Consider the following 20487-nt stretch of genomic DNA (forward strand, 5'->3'; position numbering starts at 1 on the left):
GTCGCAGGAATTTCCCTCACAAGGAAGTGACTGCAGTAGAGCAGAGCCCCTGTTCAGGGTGGTTTTTCTTCTCCCACTCCCAGGCCACATATATGCACCCTCTCCTTCTCCAAAGAATTAGGGTATTGTAATAAAGGTGCTTTAGCAGGAGGCTATGTGACATTAGTTACTGTTACTAGTAATGTCAGTCACAAAAACTTATAATTACATTTAAATTCATCTATTCCTTCCTTTTTTTCCTCTGGAAAAGGCTATTAAAGGACTCGTTAAACAAGTCAACACCAACAATCCTACGTCTCTTTATCCAAAATACTCATGTCCTGTCAGCAGAACCACAGCCTAGCTTATAAACCAAATATTTATTAAATATTAATGAAATATTTAATTATAAGAACTATACATAACAAATAATATAAAAATCATAATATGTATAAATAATAACTTACTATCAATAACTAAATATTAATTCATTTGGGGGCATTTCAGGCATTTCACTTTTTTTACTAAGGAATTAGCTTAGAATCCAGCTTCAAAATAGGAATTGCAGATTTTAAGGAATCTGGTGATGGCAATTATAAAAAAAATTAGATACCTTATTAAATTATGTAGATGTATGCATATGTTATATATAATATATAGGTGTGCATGTGTGTGTATATATATACATATATGGAATAAAAAAATGGGCATTTTGCTTAAGATGTGCCCAGGTGGCTGCAGATAAGAGGAACCTGAAGCTTCCTTTTAATTTCAGCCTTACCTGCAATCAACCCCCTCCAGGAGGGGACATTTGTGTTGCCTTTCCATCTCTGTGCAGGTTTGGAGTGAACAGCTTTGGCAGCTGTGCTGATCTGTGCAGAACAGGCACCTGGGCTGGCGAAACGCTGTGGCTCTTCCCTTTGTATTAAATAATCCAGACTTTACTGGGCTGAAAGGTAAAATGTGACTGTGACTGCTGGTGGCAGGGCCTGAGTAAGGGGGTGAGCTGGCTCTGCTCATTTCCAGTGACTATGTAATGCAAAAAAATTAGCAACCCAAGGACTAGTGTTTGTGCTGGGCCTGAGGTAGCAGATGCCCTTGCAGGAGGATGCCCAGGGCTCTAGATTGCTTTGCTAATAAGAGCCAAAGACAGACTTAGCAAGTACCTCAGCAAACCTACACAGGGCCCACCTATTGCTACTGCATCCTTAAAATCACATGCTTGGCCCATGAGGATGATTTACCAATGAAAGCTTAGATACCTTCCTACTTTTTAGCTAGGAAGAAATAAGCAAAACCTGCACAAATTTTAGCTCCTTGGTGTGCACCCCACCACTGCCCCACCATCCCCCCACCCAGAGGCTGAGATCCTTTATCAGAATATCCCACTCTGATTTCCACCTTCCCTCAATACCTCACTCAGCATCTTCCAAGGAAAATATGGGTTCAGCTGTGACCTTACCAGTACAGAGAAGCTGGCAGATTTGAATTATGTTGTGTAAATATTTGAAACATTAAAGGATTAAAGAATTACTGATAGGTAGCCAGGGAAAGTAACCTGATTTTTAAAAAAGCAGGCAACAATGTAATTCATTTATAATGCAGAAATAATCCGAAGGGACTAAAGAGGACCCAGAAAGGGCGAAAAATCCACAGCTTCTGTACCTTGGAAGCCAATACAGTTTTGATATCAAGATTTTTCTTCAGATCTTTTGTACCCCAGGTGCCCTTTTCTTTCTCCTGAGATGGTTTCTGGCCTCTCCTTGGTAAGCAGGAGCAGCATTGCAAGAGAAAGGTAATTTCGCCCAGCATTATCTTCCATGGTCACAGTTTATTCCTCTGTTTAGTTTATGGTTTGGGTATTATTTAAGATTTGCACTTTCAGAAAACTAAATTCCCAGCCAGGAAGTACTGTTTGGTGCAATCAGATGACATGAAAAATTTGAGTTATTGAAACTAATAAATTCAAAGTTGTTAATACTGTCAGGAATTTAGAACTTGCAGTGAAATGTGTGAGAGAGTTTTTGTAGAAAAGGAGCCCTGGGTGAAACAAATGCTTTGAGCAGGACTCAGAGGTGCTCAGGGTCCCCCAGGGTGCTGTTGGTGAGGCAGCTTATCAGCATCCTCCAGCCCCCAGCCTCCCTCTGGGCACTACATAAACGAAGAACTAATAGAAATTAAAACCAGGTGGGTTGTATTCATCAGACTGAACTTACATGGTTCTTAAACAGATAATAATTTAGCACCAGTGAGGAATGGAATATCCCTGTAAAGTTTGTCTTTACATGGTTTATCTTGACCGAATCTAAAATTTAAAGTACGCATTTATAGAAAATATTTTCCAAAATTTGTCAATACCTTTCAAAATATACTGAGACAGCTAAATTCAGAATGTGAATGAGTCTTTCATTTGCAATTTCAGTAAAGTAAGTTATTCCAGTTATTAGCCTTGTACAAACTGATCTGAGATATAATTAAAACGCCTCTGGGCAGTAGTCTGAGCAGAGTCCATTTTATTCTAGCCTCAACTATCCACCAAGGCAACCAACACTGAGCAAGAAGTTACTTAGTGATAGCAGCTGTGACTGCACTGCTCCATTTTCCTACCAAGACCAACCAGCCTTTGTCCTCTCTGTCCCCCATTACCTTGCCCCACACATTTCTGGAATATTTCTGTGTATTTAAAGTCCTCTGGACTACCAAAACATTCATCAACAACTAGAAAGGAAACATTCACAAATGCAAGACTCCAGCCCATTTTCTGCCTTCAGAGCTGGCTCCGTCACCACAGCAGCATTCTGTCACACCTCTGTATGAACACCACCAGCATTGCAGGACAGTGAGGAAAGAGTTAAGGACAGCTGTAAAAGTTGCTTAAAGAAATAAGCAGTCAGAAGACAAATACAGTTCTCAACTAAGAACATTTATTAAAAGTTTGATTGAAGTAGTTTTATTCCCAAATTTTGTTTACAAAAGTCTAACAATTTCCCCAGGTAGTCAGATTAAGAAAAGAACTGAGATGGCATTAACATTAGTGCATAGAAAGCAAATCTAGTTTATAAAAGTTAAAGTAAAAAAGAAAGAAAACTAAATGACTAAAATGTAGGTTTTAAGTACATGAAAGCAATTGCTAGTATTGCAGGCAGAGCATTCCCAAGTGTTTTGCTGCTCACATGAAGTTGTTAGATGCAATAGTGTTATTTAGGGGGTCTCTTCCTAACCAGTCCCTCTGCCACAACCTGTGCAGCTGACTCTTGTCCTGCTCTTAAGCCGGGCCATTTTAACATGACCCAGCCTCCCAGCAGCTCTGGCAGCTGATCTGATCTATGCACAGCTGACCTAGGGGCCTCTTGCAATAGCAGCAGAGCACTGCACTGCTGGGTCACACCTTATTTTCCCTAAGGATTTGAATGAGTTGCTCACTACAAGCCCATTTCCAAACTAGCATGGAGCAAGTACACGCAGCAGCAGACAGCCCTGTGCAACGTGCACAGAGGCACTCCAGACTGGGTGTTGCATGTCCAGCCCCTGGCCGGCCAAACCAAACATCCTGCGCCTAACAAAGGAACGTGAAGAAAATCTGAGGAACGCCGAGCCGAGCTGAAGGCAGCCTGTGCCAAAGCTGCTTTGCTTTTCATCCAAATCAGAACTCTGCTGAACCAGTCTGACCAAGGCTCTTGGAAAATATTTAGCGGTTTAACTGAAAAGCATGCTAAGATTTGGCATGACACTTCAAGCTTTATTATGGCAACAGAAGGTCTGCCTCCATTTTGAAGTTATGTACTTCCTGTTGCCTTGGGGACACTAACAAACCTCCAGAAGCAAATTTAGGCAGCAGAGATTTCTTTACTGAATTACATAGCCTGCAATGAAGCTCTCTAGCCCTTGCTTCCACTGTACCTTCAAAATCAGTGGGTAATGCTCCAAGGTTCCACTGCAGTTAAGACACAGAAGGTGAGCAGAAAAGGAGAAAAGATCCAGACTAAGAGCATGAAAACAAGTACAGCAGTTCAGACCTATCCAAGCAGTACAGATATGAGTTCCTGCAGAGCAAGCACACAGCTGGAGAAGGAAAGGAAAACAGAACAGAGATAATACAGCCATTACAGGCAGAACAAACATACTGGTGTCATGAAACAAGTCCCTCACAGATACCAATTCTTTTTGACCTATCCTGGGGATGCTGTGGGGAAATCATGTGAAAGGTTAGTAAAACAGCTGCACCATTATGCAAGTCAGCTCTGATTATCCATTAACTGCTTGCCCCCATTTACCAATTTGAAGCAAGGCTTCTATGACAGAATTCTTAATAATTACAGCTGGTATTCTTATAACCCAGAACATCTAATGTGGGGTTATTTGTCTACTGATAAGAGTTTGGACTAGATACCAAAGTCCCGTTTAACAGTTTGATCCAAATTTTCACCCTGTTGTTAAAAGGATCGCAGGCACCTTGTCCCACTGTGCCATTTGGTGTAGGCTACAATGGCAAGTCACTCAGATTGCATTGAAGTGTAATTCTAGACAGAAGTTTCATATTTGGCTGTTAAACATCTTACTATATATTAGAAAACATCTATGTTAAAGTGTTTAATTTTTTAAGAGCTACACAACACGTTTCTCAGGAAAAAAAATCTGGTTCTGCTTTTGACTAGAAAAATCATTGTACAAAATGTTGGAAACCCAACGTAGGATTCTTTCTTTGTAATGTTTTTTTAAGGTTAAATGTGTTCACTTTTTTCTTTTCCATGTAGACTTTTCTTGGTTTACTCAATGCTTCACAGAATGCACGAAAACACTAATTGTTACCTGGTATTCGTGCAATCCAATCTAAAAACAGTTTTTGAAGAAAGCACCAGGAAAGTTATTTAAGGCTTAGATCAGTTTAAAAGTAAACCTGTAGATTAATTCTGTTCTACTCTTCAGAAACAAGTAATTTTGAGTATTTGCTTTGCAACTTCTGAACTTATTTAGTTAGTAACAATCCTTTCTTATCCCACCATGACTAGATATAGGTTTTGCCATAAACTTAACATTAACCCAAAGAACACAGAGACATAGCATTGAACTTCTGTTTTAATGGTCTCAAATTCTGTGACAGATTTTTGGTCAAGTTTCCATTTTAAAAAATTTATCGATTTTAAAGACTAATAACTTAAACTGCCACGAAACAAATGGTCCACAAACATTCCTTTCCTTCTGAAGCTTTTACGATGCATTGTAATCATTAACCAGTCTTTCGCTATTAAACTTAAATGGCCAATTGAGACAAACAGTTCTGAGACCGTTCTTCCACCACTGGTTAAGACTGAGGTGGCAGCTGGTGTACAGAATTTTCATTTAGCCTTCTGGGCCTTCTGGGCAGACTTTGTGACCTTGCCAGCTCCTCCAGCCTTCTTGTCAACTGCCTTGATGACACCAACAGCGACCGTCTGCCTCATGTCACGCACGGCAAAACGACCTGAAAGCAAAAACATGTTTCATGACTTTTGTCTATGCTGCTGACTCCCAGCCCAATCTGCTGCACAGAGGCAACACACACGCTGGTATAAATGGGCCAGCACTGCTCTGAACCAGACAGGACACAGGCATGACCCTTCTCTGGAGTTTCTCTCCCCATACCATTAAGACCCTGGTTCCACTTCACAGTTACAAGTCTCAGCTTTCATCAGTGTTTCACAGAACACATTGCATCCTGATACTAGAAATCAAGGAGTGTCTTTTCCAGAGACGAATATTAATGTGAGATGCCTTACCGAGAGGAGGATAATCAGAGAAGCTCTCAACACACATGGGTTTGCCAGGGATCATATCAACGATGGCAGCATCTCCAGATTTCAGGAATTTGGGGCCATCCTCCAGCTTCTTGCCAGAACGACGATCGATCTTCTCCTTAAGCTCAGCAAATTTGCAGGCAATGTGAGCAGTATGGCAATCCAGCACAGGGGCATAGCCAGCACTGATTTGGCCAGGGTGGTTCAGGATAATGACCTAAGAAACAGAGAAAGCCAAGTTAGAAGGGGAGTAATTTGAACACTGACATGTCCTTACAAAGCCAAAGAATTAATGAGATTTGCTTCAATCAAATAGAACTCAAAATACAACTCTATGATGCTTTATAGCTTAGCCTAACAAGACTCCTATTTTGGAATACAGAGCTACATTCCCAACATCCCTGAAGAGCTGCATAACATACCTGTGCAGTGAAGCCAGCAGCTTCCATGGGAGGGTCATTCTTGCTGTCACCAGCAACATTACCACGGCGAACATCCTTCACAGACACGTTCTTAACATTGAAGCCAACGTTGTCACCAGGCAGAGCTTCACTCAGGGCTTCGTGGTGCATCTCAACAGATTTCACTTCAGTTGTTACATTGACTGGGGCAAATGTAACCACCATGCCTGGCTTCAGAACACCTGTTTCCACACGGCCAACTGGTACAGTACCAATGCCTGCAAGAAACAACAACAGTATTATTCATTATTCAGCTGAGTGAATGTATGCCCTTATGGGGGAAAAAACCCACTTGAGACAAGAATTTAGATTTCTGACATGGAAAAGCAGCTCTTGGGCAAACACCCGCATTTCTGGCCCGTAGATCAGCTGTTGCTGGCACACGAGCAGCATTCCAGAGAACACATACCGCCGATTTTGTAGACATCCTGAAGAGGCAGACGCAGGGGTTTGTCAGTTGGACGAGTTGGTGGCAGGATGCAGTCCAGGGCTTCAAGGAGGGTGGTTCCGCTGGCACTGCCATCCTTACGGGTGATCTTCCATCCCTTGAACCAGGGCATCTGTAATGAAAACAAGCTCAAGATAATCTCACTGCCAAATTTAATGGTGCAAGGCTGAAAAAGCATGAGTGGTATCTCTTAGCATTATCTCAATTTACTGTTACAGAGTAAAAATTTTTTCAAGTGCTAAGATTTATCTTGGACCTTAGCACTTACCAAACGTAACTATTACAAAGCACGTGCATTTTATCATTGCATAATTGGTCTTAACAGTCTTCCTAGTTTCATGCCTTAACAAAAATAAATGCCAAACCTACGTTAGAGCTAGGCTCCAGCATGTTGTCACCATTCCAACCAGAAATTGGCACGAAAGCCACAGTGTCTGGGTTGTAGCCAATCTTCTTGATGTAAGTGCTGACTTCCTTGACAATCTCTTCGTATCTCTTCTGGCTGTAGGGTGGCTCAGTGGAATCCATCTTGTTGACACCAACAATCAGCTGTTTCACACCCAGGGTGTAGGCCAGAAGGGCATGCTCACGGGTCTGCCCATTCTTGGAAATACCAGCCTCAAACTCACCAACACCAGCAGCAACAATCAGGACAGCACAATCAGCCTTTGAAAAGAAAAAAAACAAACCCTCACTATAATGCTTATGTGTATGTCAAAGTAGTACAGGAACCCCCCATAGCAACCAAGGAACAACCTTCCCCAAACACCCCAAATCCTACTTTCTTTACATACCTGAGAAGTTCCAGTGATCATGTTTTTAATGAAGTCTCTGTGTCCAGGAGCATCAATGATGGTGACGTAGTATTTGCTTGTTTCAAATTTCCACAGGGAAATATCGATGGTGATACCACGCTCACGTTCAGCCTTCAGCTTGTCCAAGACCCAGGCATACTTGAAGGAACCTTTGCCCATCTACGGTTACAAAAAGAACAGTGTTTTATTACCATTAAAAGAAAAAAGAGTTCTATATCTGCAACTAATTCAGAAAGATCAATAGTAACAATATAAAAATAGTAACTGGCTCAACATTGAAAAACGTTGCTGCTCATAAAACAAGCAACAAGATACGCTTGGCGCTACTGGTGAGAGATGCCAACTGTTGAACCTTATTGAACCTGTTGACAGTTCAGATTCCCTGACAGCTTGTTAATTTCACTAATGCATCTTAATGATAGAGCTCTTGAGGCTGAGCCCTACTTTTAAGTATCCTCTACAATTTGAAGTCCTCTTAGTACTTCAATCCTTGCAATAATCAACACTTTAACTGCCACTCTGCTCAACATTTGCCAAATTTTGTTTTATAATGTTCTTATGTGCTGTTATTACACAGAAAAAAACAGTATCAGTAAAACTCCCTGTTTTTTAAAGTAGCCCTCAATAGACCAACTTCTTTCTATGCCATTTAACTTGATTCCAGATGTTACTATTCATACGCAACTTTAGATTACCTTCACTTCACTTATTTTACATTTCACAATCTGAGTTTCTGCAACTAACAAATGGCAGATTGAACACTTGTTCTACCTCAGGGGCAACTGCAACGCAGCTGCCGCCCTGTGGCCACGCAACACTGAGCCACTTGTTCAGCTCCTGGGCAGAGGCAACCAAACCGCCTCCCCGTGGCCACTGAACGCTCTGCAGCTTCGCTTTGCAATTAAGGGTCTATTCATTCCCGCAGCCCGGAATTTTGCTGGCTGCTACGGGCCCACGCACCTCAGCTGCTTCCTTCTCGAACTTCTCGATGGTTCTCTTGTCGATGCCCCCACATTTGTAGATGAGGTGGCCGGTGGTGGTGGACTTGCCAGAATCGACGTGGCCGATGACAACGATGTTGATATGGGTCTTCTCCTTTCCCATTTTGGATGTTAGTTGAGTTCTTTCTTTCGGCAAAAGAGAATCGACACCTGTAAGTTCCCCAGAAAAAAGCTGGTTACGCCTCGGGCCGGGCCTAGGGGCAGCGATGGCGGCGCCACATGTGGGGCGGCCCGGCCGGGATGGCGGCCCCGCCCCGCCGGGGGAGGGGAGGAGGGAGGCGGGCGGGCCGGGGGCCCCTCGGAGCGCCCCTCGCGTCGCCCCCTCCCCGGGCTCGAGTTACCCCGGCGGCGGTGGCCGGGGCGCGGGGCGGCGGCGAGCGGGCCCGGCGGGCAGCGCGGAGGGCGGGGCCGCCCCGCTCCTTTGTGTGACTCACCCCGCCCGGGCCGCCGCGTCCTCCATTTTGTGGCGCTGGCGGCGGGCAGGCAAGGCGAGCGGCCATCTTTTCACTCGTGCCCCGGCCGCCTTCCCCCCGACGGCATCCGACGGCCCCCGACGGTCCCCGCACCGCTGCCCGCGGGGCGTAAGGAGAGGCTGCCGAGCGCCTTCTGCCCCATGCCCGTGCGAATACGCCGCTCTCCCCGACATCTCCTCAGCCCCGACATCGGGGATGGGCACATGGTAACCGAGGAGGACGATGCGCCGCCATCCCGCCGCCCCGCGCTTCCCTGCCCATCCGTCCGCCCCAGTTCCCGCCGGCAGCCCTGGTCGGTCGCTCCCTCCCTCTCCCCTCGACCCTCACCACACCCCAGCTGGGTGCTGGCTGGGCCTCTGGGACGAGTGCGCCCCGGCCCAGCCCGGCCCAGCCCAGCCCTGCGGACGCGCCTCACCTGCTCGGCTACGGCGGCAAACCCGGAGCGAAAAAGACCGACAGCGTGAGCGGCGCCCCTTATATACCCTAGCAGGGGGCGGGGCCTCGGGGACACGTCACCGCTCCCGGCGGCCCCGCGGCCCCGCCCGGGCACGGAGCGCCCCCGCCCCCGTCGGGGCTGTGCGGGACCCCCCCGGCCCGAGCGGGACCCGGCCCGGTCCGGCCGCGGGGAGCGGGGTCCGTGGCCCATCGCCCATCCCAGCCCTGCGATGTGCCGAGGGGCTCCGCCGGGAAGGGAGCGCTGCTCCTCCCGCGCTGGGATGGAGAGCGGGCGGGCGGGAGGCGCCGCCTTGTCCGGGAGGAAGCGGGGCGGCAGCGACCAGTCCCGGCCCCCTGCAGGGCCCAGCCGCTCGGGCCCGGGCACCGGGAGCGTCAGGCCTGGCGTCATGGCCGGGCCCGACGGAGGCGGCAGCTGACGGAAGTCCCCGGGGAACAGCCCCCGGCGAGTTAATTGTATATCGCACTAGGGACACAAAGGAACGCAATCAGCGAGATTAGAAACGTTCAGTGAGTTACTCCGACCGGCGAGTTACAAATGTCGGCTGAACATCACGGAATACGGAACTGCCCCTAGCCCAGTACGTTGCAAGTCTCGCAGAATCAAATGTGGAGGAGGGGAAGAGCAGGAATTTCTGGAAGCTTATACCGGAATAAGAAGCCATCATTTGGCTTTTAAAAAAAGAACAACCTTTTTCTGTTTTTGTTGTAGCATTAGAGGACAAAAGTTGACTCGTCTTAGAAAACTTGGCACAAAAATACAAATTAACGTGGACGCACCTCCAGCAAAGATGCGTCTGAAGTGCAAATGTATCAGCAGTCACGGAAGCATTCAGGACATGGGGTCTCTGCAAGAAACCCTGACTGCGAAAAGTGCCCCCATACTGTATTTGCACATGGGAAAACCCGCAGCCCTGGCAAAACCCGCAGCCCTGGCAAATTATTTTTAGAATCATGGCAATGAGGAGTCACAAAACAGCTCACAACATCAGAAATAAAGGTCCTCATGATTCTAGTGGATTTTTTCTGGTTTAGTCGCCTGTAACTGATATAAAAAATTCCATTAAATATTCAACATCTCCTATACCCATTCAAGAGAAATTAAGCTGAGAAGCTGAACGATCTCTGTTATTTTAAATTACCTGCAAAGCTATGTAGTCCATGTTCTTACTCAGCTACATTATATGCCTGTCAGAAATAGTAACTTTTCCATAGACAGCTATAATCCATTTCTTGGTATGCTCTTCAGGTTGCAGTTGTATAGCATGGAAACAGCCTCTTGTTCAAAAACAAACAAAAAAGAACATCAGCAAACTCATAATGAAAAAACTACCTCATGCATTTACAAATGTACCCTTCCATTTGACTTCAGGTTTCCCTGAGATAAACCTAGCATCAAATTCATTAGAGAGCAGTAAAGTTAGTATTTCATGGTTTGATATGGAAGTGTTTCCATGAGATATGATATTTTTTCCCACATGAAAGATTAAAAAGATGCATTTTGTAAAAAAAAAGAAAAACAACAACAACAAAAAACATTCAAGAGCATGCTGAGTTTAGAATACACCTTTTACAAAAATAACCAGATGCAGAGTAAAAACCTGAAAAGGGTTTAAATATTAAACAAACACTTTTTTTTAAGAAAGGAGAAAAATCAAATTCTCTCTCACTCCTTCCTATGATTTTTAGCAGAGATTTGTGATTAGAGATGGTTCAGCTTTCCTCAAAATTAACCTTCAGGGCCAGTTACTAGTGAAGACACTAGTATACAATAGACACACTGCATATGAAGTGTCCCAACAATGAAGACATAGGAGAAGGGCAGGAAAAGGAAGGTGGTCTGCTTTCTGGAAATGGAAATGCATTATTGTGAAGTGGCATGGGGTGAAGACCAAAGTGTAATATTTAGCAAGAAAGCTAGGAAGAAAGCTTCTTTAGGGTCTTCTATAAAGCAACGCCTGTAAACACAGTTAACAAGCTTTATTCTTCAAGATGGTTTGAAGTTACCTACTAAAATGGGTATTTCAGTTGGGGGGGGGTATTTTTAATGGACTGATCTGTAAAAGAATCCATTTTCATAAAAAGGTAGTTTTAACACTTCCCAACTGCAGTCAATTATTTGTGCCTGAACAGGAAGAGGAGGAAGGAAATATGTTACTAATTTCTTATATAGTCCATACTAAACTGCGTATTTCTAATTTTTTTAAGATACATTTCTTAGAAGACTATTTCATAAATAAAGGCTCTTAGAATCAGGTATTTCTTAAGGAAATAATTTCTTTCAGGTATTTCTTTTTTAATGAAGTATCGACGTAGCTGAAAGCTATGAAAGCTGAATTTGTGGTACAAATTTTTAAACATGGTCCTAGTTTAAGTCTACAGCAGTTGTTTTCCTCCTCCACTTCTTTAAATGAGTTTTCAAAATAATTCGATTATTTCCTCCTTAGTTTGACCAATACATGTTTTTATTATCTCAAAAATTAGGGTATATTTTCTTGCCCACTCTATTAGAAGAACATTCCTACTATCAATCTCAAAAATATTTATAGAGCTGGGGAGCTTCTGATATATGAGTAGCCTCAGATAATACAGTGGAAATGCCTGCTGAAGAGTCCTTTCAGCTAACACAAACAGGCCTACACTGGACTAAATCCTGTTTGCAACCAGCCTTTTAAAATTTTAGATTTTATTAATTTGGTAAAATGAATCACTTTAATATGTAATGTTTAGGAAGGAACAGAGATAGATTTTGAGAAGTCAAAGACATTTAGGCATTGAAATAGGGCTTATTCAATCCAGACTGACTTCAGAAATAGGAGGACTTTTGGGCAAAAATTACTCATTCTCCTTTGATCACTGGTGAGCATATGCTAAAGTGAAATATTCTATGTCCACATATGTCTCCAGTGTGAGAGCACACAGAATGCTCTAAAACATTTGTATTGTAGGAACCTATACAGAAACCACCATTTTAAAAGGGTTTGAATCTCAGATCAAATGACATTTAAATAAAAGTGAGCACCCGTAAAGAATTTTAACTCTCTACCATATACAGATGGGTATTTTTTTTGGTCAGATTCCTGTGCAAAGATGCAGGCAAGTAGTGCTTATGGAACCATTTTAACTGCAATGACCAAGGTCATTCAGGAGTGTGAGCAAACAGACTTTATAAGTACAAGACTTGAAACACAGATCTGATAAATGGAGTATATCAAGCTCACTATATATTAAAGAGGCAATAAGATTTCTTGAGGGCACTTTCAGAAAGTGGAAAAGCAGTCCAAAGTTACCAATAGTAATTGGTGATCAGCAAAACTGGATTCTGGTCATGCAGTTAGCCTCAGACTTACTGTGAAAGGCTTTTTAATCACTATATTACAATTATCATGGTACATACATTTGTTCAAAGTTCAACATAAACTATAGCATGAGCCTACAGCCTTACTTCCATCTGTAAGTGTTCTTTAATGCATTGGTTCTTAATAGCAATAAAAAGCACCTACATCTGTTACAAAACCCTTTTTCATACATGATCTTAATACTTACTACCAGTTTTTACAATCATCTGCTTATGAAATAAAAGAACAATAGAATAATGGTGTTATTCATATATGAAGAGAATAGACAGAAAAGCTGCCTAAAAAAAAGGTTTAACTGAGCAGGGTGAGGTGATCTAAACTAATTGAAAAACACTACTTTTGAAAGTTACTTGCTAAGTAAAATTGCTTGGTAAAAGAAAGAGACAACAGTAAATACACTTTAAGTTAGTATCTTAGTAGACAGTACAAATAAAACTCCTCCATTCTTGGAAGTTTAAGACTTGGACTAAATAAAGTCTTCTTGTCTGATCTGGTAGCTGACCTTGCTTATAGGTTCACAAAAGAAGGTCTTACAGTAGGAGATATAAGACAGTGGACTTCAAAACTGTTGAGAGTATCACTGGGATGAACAAGCAGTAACAATTCCAGAGTTTTCTGAATAGCTTAACAAGAGCCTCTTTAAAAGTCAATGTTGCCCTTGAAAGAAGTTTCCTCTGGGAAGCACTGCCGTTGTACTTACAGCATTTATAATAGGTGATGGAGTACTGGCTTAGAGGATAGCCTGCTTTAAAAAAAAATAATAAAAACATCCTTTGGACAGTCTTTTCAAACCACATTTATCCTCAGCATGAGAAGGCTCATTTATATTGAAGGTTTAGTACTGGCTGAACTGAGATACTGAAGGTTTAGGATTAGGCACAGTGGTCAGATCATATTGGGATATGACCAGAACTAACAGTTGTATTTAAATCCCATGTGCTGTTCTGTGGAGGTCTGCACTTGTGAGCTAGAAAATGAAAGTATTTGATGTAGAGCAGAAGTGTCCTAAGCAGGAAAAAAACAACTGCACAGGTGAATGCTTTGGTAAGAGTATTCTGGAACTGAACAACAAATGGGCAGATACATGCAGGCAGTAGCTTAAACAAAAAGTAACCCTTCACTTGCAGATATCTGACAAAACTTCATATACCTTATTAATGCTAGGCTAATTTACACCAGCTGATGACCTGGCTCCAGGCAAAACCCAGAATTACTAGACACTAAAGCAGAATAAAGGTGAAGGGCTGATGAAGTAAGCACCATTATGGAGGAACAACATAATTTGTTAAAGTGTTCTGTGGTTTTGCATTAGTATTTTCCAACAGCAGCAAACAGGCTATCTTTTACTATCTCTCACCACCTTTTGGACACCCTAAATGAATGGTAAGCCCTTCTAGGAGTTCAATTCAAAGAATGCCCTAAATAGGAGCATTTTACATGCATGCATACATAAATATATATACATATATATATATACATATACATATATATATATACATATATATATATATATATACATATATATATATATGTAAATAGTGCATTCTGTGTGAAGAAAATGTCAGTTACCGAACCAAAATCCACTGGGTAAGGCTGGTGTGACTTTTGTTCTGAATTTATCATGAACCTCCAAAATTCCATTTTAAAGCTCTGGTCTCTTCTACTAAAAAATCATTTTGCCAAAAGCAACATATTCATCCTCTTGTGCTGATAAGTCTGTGACAAAACCTTTAAGTGGGACCTCAAATCCTCACCCATGCATCTTAGAATTCTCCTCTGAGCCCTCACAGCAACTCAGCTATGCTTGAATAATTTTGCTTAGTGTCCATTCATCAGGTTAATTTTGCTGCCCCTCTCACTATAGTAGGTTTGGAGCTGGATTGTGTGCTTTACAAAAAAACCCTGTGAATTCCCATTGTCATCTTGCAGATCCTGTGTATTCTCCCCTTTCTATCTCTCCTCCTGAGCCAAGTAAAGATAGGTTGTCAAGGAAGGAGACATTCTATTTGTTCATATAACCTCCCCTAGAAGAGGTTTATTTGAACAAAAAAACCCTGAGGTGCAGCTTAGAGCTGTAAGGGAGAGAACATAATAAAGGTGACTTTGGTGCAGACCACAAAATTATGCTCCAGATGGGAGCCAGAGGATGAATGGGTTGAAGGAGGGAGAAGGCTGTACCTGAGGCTGGGCTGGGCTGGTAAGGATGGCACAGATATATCCAGCAGCTCACTGTTCACTCTCTAATCCTGACACTGCTCTGGTTTTGACTCTTGGCATCACTCTGGCCTTAGGCTGACTTTCCACTACAATCACATGTACATCATTCTTACTCTGTGGTAACCCCAGTAACCAGACATGGTGCAAGTCAAGGCACTCAGAAGCCTTGCTCAGATTTAGGGAGTATAGCATATGCCTGACATTTATTCAGTGAACTTAGATTTGAGACTATTGAACTTTGGAGAGGTTTCAGACAAGAACTACGGGAATAAATCTAGATCTGGAAAAGTACTTACAGTTGACCTGCTCAATCTATACTGAGTTGACTGAAAGACAGTTTGGCTTAGTTTCCAGGATTCTGCAAGACAGAAAATTCTGTAAAGGAAGGATCACAAGTCTGGGTGCAGACACAAGAAAGTTCAAGGCTGTTGATTGTCAAATTAAGGTAGAAATAGAAACCACTTATTTGTAATTGCCAGTGAGCTGTGGTAGCAGCTTGGTTAAAGCAGGAAGCCAACATATGAAGAAATGCTCAATATTTAATTATGTTAGTTAAAAACCCCCGAACACAATACAGGATCAAGAACCTGATTTGGGGGGAGGGAGAGGCAACAGGAGGGGTCATTTACTTCAAATGATATCTATAGTTTTAGTTAGCCTTAATACAATTTGTCTAAAGTACTTGGCTAGCTATCTCAGAACCACTACTGATTATTGTGGAAAGCTATGGAATGTGAAGGTTCCAGAACACTAAACAATCAGGAAAAAAATCAGGAAATTAATAAATAAAGAATAAAAAGAGAGAAAAACCACAGACATGAGCTGGGCAGTTATGGAACAGTTGGTCTAATTTCAGTTCCTGGAAAAATATATTGGAACAAATGAACTATTTTTAGAAGATACTAGGTTGATAAGTAACAACCCCAGACTTGTTACAAGCTGACTACATCAAACTGATCTTGTTTACTGTGACAGGTTTAACAGGCTCATGGATAGGAAAATATGGATATCATTTAACTTAAGGGAAGATTTGATGCTTTTTATGGGCAACTTGCATAAGTAAGCTCAGCAAACTTTGGACAAAATAATGCATGTGCAGGAGACCAGCTGAAGAGGACATGTTCAAAGTGATTGCTGTTATGACTACAAAACTGACTGGTGTCAAATCAGTTTCTGTGGGCACAGACATTAATCCACCATACAAGTATACAGTTATAAATAGATAAAAGTATAATTTTCAACTGCAGACTTTGGGGGAAAAAGGACAGGGACTTCTGACCACTTCAGAAGTCAAGAACCAAAGTCAGGCACATTACTCAGAGTAATGTGGGCAAGTAAAGAATAAAGGGCTAAAATAATTAGGAAACAAATTAAGGTTAATATTTGTCCTTTGTAAGGAACAGTTCACTGCAAAAACACAGGAGAAGCAGCAGTTACCCAGCAGTCCTGTATAAAAGGACCTGGGGTTAGAGTGGATCACTAATTGAACATGAGTCAACACTGCCATACTCTTGTGAAAAAAGCAAACATACTGAGGTGTATAAACAGAACTGCTGTAAGATATGTAAAATAAACCTTTCACTTTACTTAGTACTCATTAAAGCCTCTGCTGGGATACTTCATCCATCTTGGAAATGATCCTCCAAGATCATATCTAGAGGTAAAAACATTGCAAAAGATTCTGTGGGCAGCTGGTGGAACCTCCATCATTTCCCAATTCCTCAAAAGCACCTAAATACCTAGCAAGAATGGTTCAAGTAGCAATAATACTTCCTGATCTACACATAACCAAAAGCCTCTTCAAGCCTTAATTTCCATAGGTTGATATTACTTAGAAGATCTGTGTAATTAAAAATGAATTTCTTATACCATAATTCTTGGTATGATACCATAATTCTTGGTATAATAGCTTGGAAGTCTCTCCCTGACTTCAATGTACTTGTATCAGCTAAAGGTCAGTGTCCTTAGATACGAGAGTCAATCTGAATGGAAATTCACAAATATTTCAACCAATAATCATGCATCTTGCTGTAAAAAATACATCTTTCACACTAGAAGATGAAGTACATTTTACTGAAAACCAAAAAGCTGGCATAATATAACTAAGAGAGGTGTGAAGGAAATTGAATAATCGGTCCTAAACTCTAACCAATAAAGAGTGAGGCTAAAAATGAAAGATGGGAGGAGAAATTTTGTATCACAGACTCATCCTGCCATTGCATATGGCAGGTTATATTAGAGCTGCTGGGAACTGAGTACGTTCCTGGCCCTGGGTGTTATAAAGCAGTCATTCTGTACTAATTTCTTATCAAAATGAAATGCTGAAAAACATGTTTAGTTTCTCCGGCAGTTTCCAAACAACACGCAGAAGAATGCTGAAAGCCAGCGCACATGCCTTTCCCACGGGCAGCGATACCCTGGCAGGATCTATCAGCCGAGCAGCCTTACGGGGCAGGTCACTCCCCACGCTGCTGCTCCCCACAGTCCCTGCGAGAAACAACACCTGTGGCGCTGCAAGGCAGTCGTCAGAGCAATGGCATTTCAGAGGTTAAACGCTTGTACCGCACGTTGTATAAAAGTAGACTTCGGCCCCTTTAAACCCGGAGCAGGTGTTGAGTCAGCTCTTTGCACCGAGGCCAAATCTCACAAGGCCAGGGAGCCGGGGCTGACAGGACATCCCGTCCGTCCGGCTCCCATGCCAGAGGATAGCGAGGGCAGACAAAGGGAATACGAACTGTAAAAGCCCGTGGCTATCCCACAGCCCAGAATAAAAGTAAGGAACTTAAAAATACAGTACGGACTAGAAGAAGATTGCAAACTGGTTCATACCAGCGAGTCATGTGTTACTGTCCTCTGCTGCCTGAAACAGGAACACTCCCACTCAGCAGGAGACAGCCTGTGCTGCTGAAGCTGTGAATAGCACTCAGAGATCCCCTTTGTGCAAAGCAGGAAGAGCTAGGAGGTCTATCTCAGTTACCGGGCAGTCTCCATGGCACACTCTGTGCAATTCCTAAGGCGACCTGAAGTGAAAAGCACACTCTGTTTTAAATCTGGTATGCTGTTTCTGATTTAGCACAGAGGATATTAAATCACTGCCCAGCTATTTTATGTACGTATATTCTCATTCACCATAGAAAACCTAATTTTGTGTACACACTATCTACAGGTAGGACTACAGTAATAAAACATACAGAGGCACACACAAGTAGTGGCTCCCCCACCTCCCTCGATCTGAATGGGGCCCCCAACCATCTGAGGTAGGATGCATGTGACTGAAATGGCAGTTGTAAAGAAATGCTGCTTTTTAGAAAGTAAATCTTAGATCCTTGTCTAAATTTAGCTCTGTGGAGTCATCAGAGACAAAGTGAGGGATCACTATTTATGGGAAATAGTTTATACTTGCTCTGCAAGCTAATGCAGTCCAATTCACCTCCCAAAGCTGGCAGTGAGTCATGAGCCCAGCAACATTCACACACCCATATGCACCAGGGAAGCAGAAACTCTGGCTCACTTGCTTTCCCCTTTCCTTCTGGGATATTCTTGAGAAACAGCTCAGAAACAGTTCAGAATAACGACATTCCTGTGAATCAGATAGTGACTGGTGTGGGTTAAACAAACTGCACCATAGAGGATATGAAAAAAAAAAGAAGTCTATTCCAAACTAAGCATTTAATTTCTTCTCTTCAGCATATATCCAAGTTCAGGAATTTGAAAGGTATTCCATCTCAAAGCTAAATCTATGCAGCTGGGAATACCTGCCAGAAGAATTATTTTTCTCCTCTATCAATCCGAAGATTTATTGCATTGGATCTAGCACATTGTATAGTTGAAAGGAGAGTGGGAGCAGTGAAGTTATTCACAGGAATAACTTTTGGTTTTTTTTTGGTTTCCTATTTAATCATCCAATTGACCAAATTAATTTTATGGCCACGTGATTCTCTGATTCAACCCACAGGAAGTAGGACATACCATTTAGGTGTCAAGGCTCAGTTACATCAGCTTAGCTACAAAGTGAAATTGCACTCTCATTTATTCTCTCGACTAAGCCATTGTAACCACCGAGGCAGATCTAGGCTGCGTAACATACTACACACATTTCTCAGAAGCCCAGACCTGCACTTCATGCTTAAACCTTGTGAAAATACCTCTTACTTACCTCTTTCAAAAAGATTTGAGTATTTTTCCATGGCAATTTCGGTTTTTCCACTACTAATTCTGAAGTATTCATTATTCAGCAGAGAAGTCAGTGGTAATATGCACAAAACAATTGTAATTTACAACTTCAAAGGTTTCCAACAATACTGAATTATTTCTCACTGTGTGCATGACTAGGTAACATCAGAACATCTTAGTCATCTTAATGTGACCCTAATCTTGTTGTCTCTGTAGTCTCTGAATTCTGAGTTCTGAACCACAAAATGTGTGGGTTTTTATTTTTGGATTTTGCTTGGATTTTTCTCCTTTTCTTGCTATAACATGTACAATGCCTGCAATCAGGGGCTCATACCCTCTCAAAACCATACAAGCAACAACAGACAACACCCAGTTACAGCCACTGATCTATTAACGGCAATCTGCAACAATTACATTGCTTCATGTATTATTTACCTTCTATTCAATTCTTTTAATATGTTAAAAAAAATAGAAGAAAGTTAGCAACAACCATTGTATATTTATACTGCATTTTGATATTAAGGAAACATCCCTGTCCAGCCCTGCAGGAGCCACCGTGGCAGTCACACCCACCCACCTGCGCTGGCACTAAGACCCCTTTGCAGCTACAACCCACACTCACACAGTCACACCAGGCTTCCTCACCTGATTACCCCAGGTCTCCCATAGCAGAGTCTCAGATATCCAGCTCCTTAAAATAATTAAATCGTGGTGCAATAACTAAATATCAAAATAACAGCTCAAGCTGGTGCCTCCAAGGAAGGACCCTGAACAAAGCAATCCCTGGACTTTTCTACCCTCACAGTCCAAGCAGGAGAAAGCCTGGGGGTTGTCAGCTCCTGCCCTACCCGTCAGTGTCCCCTGGCCTGGCCACAGGTCTCCAGCCCTTTGTTGTGCAAAGGGTCGGCAGTTCCCGGGCTCTTGCCTCGGGCTCTCCCCACCCAGAGCTCAACCTGCGGCTCCCTCTGCAGCTGCTCACGGAGATACCCGCACTGAATGGACTCCTCAGCACTGGCTGAGCTAATGTACACATCCTTTAAGCAGTAGTTGTCAATATGTGTCATCTATATTTCTTAGGCAGCTTTTAAAAAAATGTATCAACCAAGTATACTTGACATTTCAATTTTACAAATTCCCTTCTTCCGTATTTTCTCTCTTCCTGACAATTATCAAAATTATATTAGTCCAGTGACTGCCTAAACCACAGCCTAAGGTGGGGGTGGAGGTAGGGGTGGTGAGAAATTACTGCAAAAGAGTTAGAACAGAGATTTTCTTGGGTAATAACACCAGCTGCCTTAGGGCTTCCTTAACAGTATGAAAACAAACTATGACAA

General features: G+C 42.5%; 1 protein-coding gene and 1 long non-coding RNA gene across 2 annotated transcripts; both read right to left on the reverse strand.

Annotated features, from left to right (window-relative positions):
* Nucleotides 1-5037: 5037 nt before the first annotated feature.
* Nucleotides 5038-9497, reverse strand: EEF1A1 (eukaryotic translation elongation factor 1 alpha 1). The gene is made up of 8 exons (XM_054630737.2): nt 9367-9497; nt 8438-8628; nt 7457-7636; nt 7032-7328; nt 6624-6774; nt 6176-6432; nt 5736-5970; nt 5038-5440 (listed from the first exon to the last, which is right to left on the reverse strand). Exons 2-8 carry the CDS (start codon nt 8579-8581, stop codon nt 5316-5318), a joined length of 1389 nt encoding a protein of 462 aa, XP_054486712.1. The 5' UTR covers nt 8582-8628; nt 9367-9497; the 3' UTR covers nt 5038-5315.
* Nucleotides 9498-10325: 828 nt separating this feature from the next.
* Nucleotides 10326-19613, reverse strand: LOC143693516 (uncharacterized). The gene is made up of 3 exons (XR_013181257.1): nt 17810-19613; nt 15277-15338; nt 10326-10682 (listed from the first exon to the last, which is right to left on the reverse strand). It is a non-coding gene; the product is annotated as an uncharacterized LOC143693516 (long non-coding RNA).
* Between the last annotated feature and the right edge of the window lie 874 nt (nt 19614-20487).

The sequence above is a fragment of the Agelaius phoeniceus genome, chromosome 3 (assembly GCF_051311805.1).
Source record: "Agelaius phoeniceus isolate bAgePho1 chromosome 3, bAgePho1.hap1, whole genome shotgun sequence".
NCBI lineage: Eukaryota > Metazoa > Chordata > Aves > Passeriformes > Icteridae > Agelaius > Agelaius phoeniceus.

Coding starts and splice junctions, on each gene's coding strand:
- EEF1A1 (XM_054630737.2), bottom strand. CDS start 8,581: ATGGGAAAGGAGAAGACCCATATCAACATCGTTGTCATCGGCCACGTC. Junction 5,971..6,175: donor CTGCTGGCTTCACTGCACAG/GTATGTTATGCA, acceptor TCTGTTTCTTAG/GTCATTATCCTGAACCACCC. Junction 5,441..5,735: donor CTCTGATTATCCTCCTCTCG/GTAAGGCATCTC, acceptor TTTTGCTTTCAG/GTCGTTTTGCCGTGCGTGAC.